Source organism: Solea senegalensis, linkage group LG1 (assembly GCF_019176455.1).
Source record: "Solea senegalensis isolate Sse05_10M linkage group LG1, IFAPA_SoseM_1, whole genome shotgun sequence".
In the NCBI taxonomy this organism is placed as follows: domain Eukaryota; kingdom Metazoa; phylum Chordata; class Actinopteri; order Pleuronectiformes; family Soleidae; genus Solea; species Solea senegalensis.
This window is the reverse complement of record NC_058021.1, coordinates 15,660,554-15,666,161: the sequence shown is the minus strand read 5'-3', so window position 1 is coordinate 15,666,161 and position 5,608 is coordinate 15,660,554. Positions and strand designations below refer to the sequence as shown.

Here is a 5,608-nt window from a genome sequence, read left to right as displayed (position 1 = left end):
AATGTCTAGGACCTGGGGGAATGGACTGCATATCACGCTTTCTTTTTATGGTCTTTTCATAAGATGTGTTGACATTATAAATATACTAAAATGCTTATAGTGAAGGCTCATCAGAATTTGCATCAAATGGACCTAGTTGAGTTAAAATGTTATTGTTAATATGTCAATAAAATCCTCATCCTTGTCCGCCTTATTCAATTGTCTATTTTGTCTGAACAAATATAATGAGGGGACTACTGGACACTCTCCCATGACAAATCATGGAATAATCAAGTTCAACATGAGAGCCAAATAATAAGGACACTCTCAGACAAAACCAGTGAGCAGCAACAAAAAGAGCATTGTCTATGTTGTTGAGGACAGACTTCAAAACAAGAGGCTAAACACAATGCTTTGCCCTCTGAGGTTAAGCACACAAATGGTGGGGGGTGGGATTTTTGATTGGCTGCTGTCACATGACCGACCTCTGAGATTCCACCATAAAAAAAAAAGAAAAACGAAGAAGTTCCATGTCCTATAAGTGAGATAATCCCATCAGCAAAGCCATCCGTCATGGATGTATTTATGCACAGTGCACGTAAGCAGGATCCTTAACAGTGGGGGTAACTTACACCAGAGCGATGAAACATTGCTCCCTAATGGGAGGAGAGATGGAGAAAGAGGAATAAACAGAACGTAGATAAATGTTTTTTTATCTGATTGTTTCAACGATTGCAATATGTTATGACATTCTATGCAGATTTTTCCATGTTTTTAGAGCACCCATTCCTCACTGACACCATCACAGCTTCCATCTGTTGAATTTATGCTCGATGTTGCTTTTAAGTTACGGTAAATCGGAGTGATTTTCCATCACCGATTTCACCGCCACTGCAGTGTGGCAATACGTGGAAGTTGGACCTGACAATAAAAGAAAACACCTTTACTCTCTCATGGGACATTGTAAATTTTTTGGGTAACTGACATTTTGTTAATGATCATCCCACACAGAGCAGAATAATGGCAATGGAGAATGAGGGGATGTGCATCCAACCTCAGCAGCTACTCAGCCTCTGATTGGGTAACGTTAACTTAAATCTACTCACACAACCTTGGCTGGATTGCTCTCAGCCTGCAGAATCTCTGTTTGAAATGTTTGGTTGTTGAGTTTAAAGTCATTTGATGGTTATTCAATGATTAGCCCGGGGTGTGGGGACCATCAAATACTCATATGCCATAAAACAGGATGTGAGAGGGGCCATGTGCGTAGATGGGAAAAGGACATTCTTGTGACAGAGCCAAACAGGAAACCTCCACGACAGCCACATCATGTCTATTCATGCATTTTTTTTTCTTATATGAAGAATTCAATGTTCTTACATGCGTAATTATGTGATCCACATCCTTGTTGTTTCACTGTAGACGTTATTGGGAGCATTGCCTAACATCTTGAATAGAATACTACGGTGCACAGTAGGCTGCACATTATGGAGAAGATAATGGCATGGTCATTGTGTCTGGGTCTGGTTATTGTACAATACAAACAAGGATATACTCTATGTTTACTTGGACTTTGAACCATTTGGAAAATAGTTTGAAATAATAACAGACAGCAGACACATAAAGACAATCTTTAAAGCACTCAATGCAACATTTAAAATGATCAATGTCCAGAAATGCTTAAACCCCTCTTCACTGACTTGGCTATTACATTACATGTCATGTCATTTAGCACACGCTCTTATCCAAAGCGACTTACAAGGGAATTGCGTACAACCTACGAGGGGTGGAGTTGAACTTGCGACCGTGAAGTCTTTTGTACACAGGATACCGGTCTTAACCACTGAGCCACTCCAGATCAGTTGTTTTCTTCTGTCATTTCGGCAACTGAAGAAACAGGTACAGACAAAAGCCATAGTAAGTCCATATTTTGTTATTTGTTTGGGACTGTAAACATGTCATGAATACTGGATTTTACGTTGAAATTCTTATCCATTTCACTTCTTGTTTTATTTTGTAGTGTTTCCTCCCTGTGCGTCCGTTTACCTTCACATCCTGCCCCTATGTTTTCCTCATTATTTCACACCTGCATGTAATTGCTCTCACTCGTGTGCATCATTATCTCACCTTCCCCCGTGTTCCTGCTATGGTGTGATGCATGTTCTAGCATCACAGCATTCCCTTGCGTTTATTCCTGCTTTGCTTTCTATATTTTGGCTCCTCGCCACAATGACTTGTTAAAAAAAATGAGCCAGCAGTGGTGGAAAAAATTAACATAAAATCTAAAAACAAAGGCTTTTAGATATGTTGTCTCATGTGACATTTACTGGACAAACTGCTGACAGTCACACAGCCATAAACGTCCATGAAAGATGCCATATCCATTTCACACCTGTGCAGCTGCTTCATGAACTGCAAATAAATTATGTAATGAACCCAGAAGGTAAAGAATATGAATGATGAGCATTCCAAACATAGCAAAGAGAAACAGATCAGGAAATGTCACCTGTATACCTATATTTTATAATGTCAGGATATTACCTCAGTCTGTAAGGTTTCATGAAAAACTAAATAGCATAATTTATTCTGAGCCTAAATAACTGTGATTTCCTTTACTGTAAAACTCAAAACATGACAGAATTATAACACCGTGACTGACTTGGAAGTCCAGAACTCCCATTAAAAGCTCCATAGCCAGCAGAGTTTAGCCTTTAACATCACTGTCACTCATCACAGAACCAGGTGAAGGGTGACAAGGAACGACAAAGTTTTGTCCTACAGCCAAATGAGCTGGAAATTGACTCAACAATTGGAACTACTGGCAAAAATGTTTTGTAATTAGAGTAAATGTGAAGTGGCTTACAGAAACATGAAATGCTCTTTTTAAAGTTGTAACTTGTGTAAAATTGTGCTTCAGTGTTTATGATGAACAGGTTTAAGTGCAGAAAAGGGGGGGGGGAGATTAAGTGCACAAGGCTGCAGGTCACACAGGATATGAAGCTCCTTAGGTCAGGAAAACATTTATTTTATAGGATACAATTAAACAAAATGTCCTATTTTCCACTTAGACTCCTGGCTCTTTGGACCATTTCACATCTTCAACATGCTCCAGCAGAGGTTCCCGATTCTCACTTTCTGGCGAGGAGCCTCCGCAGAACAAGGCTCTTGTTTTTTCTCTGAAGGACTCGTGACTGGACGTCAGTACATAATTATACAGAAGAGCGGCCACCACACTGGCACTCATCGGTCCTGCCCAGTATACCTGACAAACAGAAACAGCACAGTTTTATAAGAAATGACTCACAAATACAACATAATCAGATTTACAACTCATGATATACATACCCAATGGTCATCAAATGACTGCAGTATAATTGCAGGCCCAAAGGATCGAGCTGGGTTGATGCCACATCCTGTGTAGCGGATCTGTAAACCATATCAGAGGAAAACACCGCTCGCCTCTCTGGCTGTACATCAGCAAATTACATGCAAGTCTGATTTACTGCCAGTTCAACTTACGCAAATCCATTGTATCAGGCCACAGTAAGATGGAGAAACAATCCATCCGAGGATGGAAATTAATGAGGGGCGGGATGTCAAGGAATGTCTTGATGCACTTACCCCGGCGAGGTGTCCCAACCCTACAGAGAGTCCGATAGCCAGAGGTGCAAATCCAGCTACATCACGTCGTTTGTCAGTGACTGCGAGCACACACAGCACCAGCTGGAAGGTGAGCAGGAATTCTATAGCGAAACCTTGACTTGGGCTGACTCCATTTAGCTGCAGAGAGGAAAACACTTCTCTTTGTTAGTTAACACAGTTATGATGCGTTTTTTTTTTAAAATCATCTTCCATTTATGAAACTCTTACACGATCAGCTAAAAAGCAGAACTATGTATTTAGTGTCTTAAATTATTCAGTGCTCTAATTACCGACGACACCACAAGCTTTCCCATAAACACAGCTGAGACATGTCTTTGTTGCACAACAACAACAACAACAAATCACTGATAATTGAAATCTGACACCACAACTGAACCAATAGAGCTGCAGTTAGCAAATGAGGACATTCAAAAAAGATGAGGACACAAAATGTCAGACGCCGAGTGTCTGGCCCTCGCAGAAAGCTAGATTAGGCTGCGGGCAATTCCCCAAATACTGCTTAACCAGAGTGCCAAATGTCAGTGATTCATGATTGTTGTCATCGTTGAGAAACATTGGAAGTGCAACATTACCTTGTTAACACCGAGTGAATCAATGATTTCTGGCCTGATAGCGTTCACAAAGGCACTGCCAGCCACTGCTCCCAAAATCTGAGCGATTACGTAGAAAAGGGCTCGGAGGATACTCATCTGGCAGCTGGCAAGGAGGCCGAGGGTGATGGCAGGATTCAGGTGGGCACCGCTGATGTGACCTATACTCTGGGCTAATGTAGCGATGGCCAAGCCAAAGGCAAATGCCACTTTTATCTCCTGGTCAGGGTAAGTATTATTCCTGTCCCCAATTGCAGCTGAGAGGCCGATGAAGACAAAGATCATCATTCCGAGAGACTCGGCGAGGAATGCCCTCCAGAAAGCCCACGTTTTAATTTCAGACATGGCTTCGTGCCTATAACCTCATGCTCAGAAAACAAACTTTGGGCAGTAGTTGAGTGACACGACAATACTGCGGCACGAGCAGGAGCAGCAGCCCGACTGAAAACATAATAGGCAAACACTCAGCAGCATTCATATGGTGTGTGGCTTTGGAGAATCAGGCCTGATTAGAAGCAGCTGAGAGATTTGTGTTTCAGCAGTCACAATGACCTCCACATTGTTTTTCCTGTGGTCTAACAGAGGGCACTACTGCTTTTACTCATATTCACATCCCGGACACTAAAGCGTTAAAGTGACTGATGCAGTCAAGTGCAGACTGTGTTAAATGGTGCGAGTGCTTTTTTTGTAATTTATTTCATGGTTCTTTTATTATTGCTCTAAGGTAAAATTAAAAATTCAAGTTTACAAAGGCTCATAAGATGGTAGCTGTGTGAAGGACATTTAATGACGCCGGAGCTTTTTAGTAGAGAAGGATAGAAATGGTTTTCCTATCCTTCCGTTTACTGATCCTATTCTGAGCTTGTGTCATGCAGGGCCGGCCGCATTGAAGTTAACATCTGTCATGCCAAATTGTAGGAAGGAAATGGAACCTTTTGAATTCGTGACAAGGAAACGGGCCTCTCATTCTGCTTTTCTGTGTGAGAGAATTGACAGGTTAAAGGGTCACCGTGCTTCTTGTCGTCTTGGTCAGGAAAAAAGAAAGAAACTTGTCAAAGGATAACCTTTGACTTTGGCCACACTTTGGTCTCATCAAATCACACCAGATAATGGGAGAAGTCTAGTTGCGTCCCTGCTTTAAATGAAGTTACAAGTTGATGATTTCCCAGATATTCCACATTTAAATCTGCTAAAGAAGTACTGATAAAACATTTTGAGTTTTATCAGTAACAGAAACATTTTTTATAAAAAAAGATATAATTAATATTGATAAAAATACTGACATTAGGCAAATGCATTTCAAATATCAGGCAAAAAAAAACATTTCACATGCTTAACCAGTTTTTGACCCACCAAGACGCTAACTAGCGTTAGAT

At 41.0% G+C, this 5,608-nt stretch overlaps 1 protein-coding gene across 2 annotated transcripts; it reads right to left on the bottom strand.

Moving 5' to 3' along the window:
* Positions 1 to 2,983: 2,983 nt before the first annotated feature.
* Positions 2,984 to 4,718, bottom strand: LOC122776334 (aquaporin-1-like). Of its 2 annotated transcripts, none has more exons than XM_044036824.1 (4): positions 4,215 to 4,718; positions 3,601 to 3,759; positions 3,325 to 3,446; positions 2,984 to 3,241 (listed from the first exon to the last, which is right to left on the bottom strand). In XM_044036824.1, exons 1-4 carry the CDS (start codon positions 4,575 to 4,577, stop codon positions 3,220 to 3,222), a joined length of 666 nt encoding a protein of 221 aa, XP_043892759.1. In that variant the 5' UTR covers positions 4,578 to 4,718; the 3' UTR covers positions 2,984 to 3,219. The 2 variants fall into 2 exon arrangements, with proteins under 2 accessions (XP_043892759.1, XP_043892751.1); XM_044036816.1 differs by having other exon boundaries at positions 3,325 to 3,405; positions 4,215 to 4,717.
* Between the last annotated feature and the right edge of the window lie 890 nt (positions 4,719 to 5,608).

What these genes read in the sequence shown, in the direction of transcription:
- LOC122776334 (XM_044036816.1), bottom strand. Translation starts at nt 4,577, where the DNA reads ATGTCTGAAATTAAAACGTGGGCTTTCTGGAGGGCATTCCTCGCCGAG. An exon ending in ATTCACTCGGTGTTAACAAG is followed by an intron (nt 3,760 to 4,214) that starts GTAATGTTGCAC and finishes TCCTCTCTGCAG; the next exon opens with CTAAATGGAGTCAGCCCAAG. An exon ending in GGTTGGGACACCTCGCCGGG is followed by an intron (nt 3,406 to 3,600) that starts GTAAGTGCATCA and finishes TATGGTTTACAG; the next exon opens with ATCCGCTACACAGGATGTGG.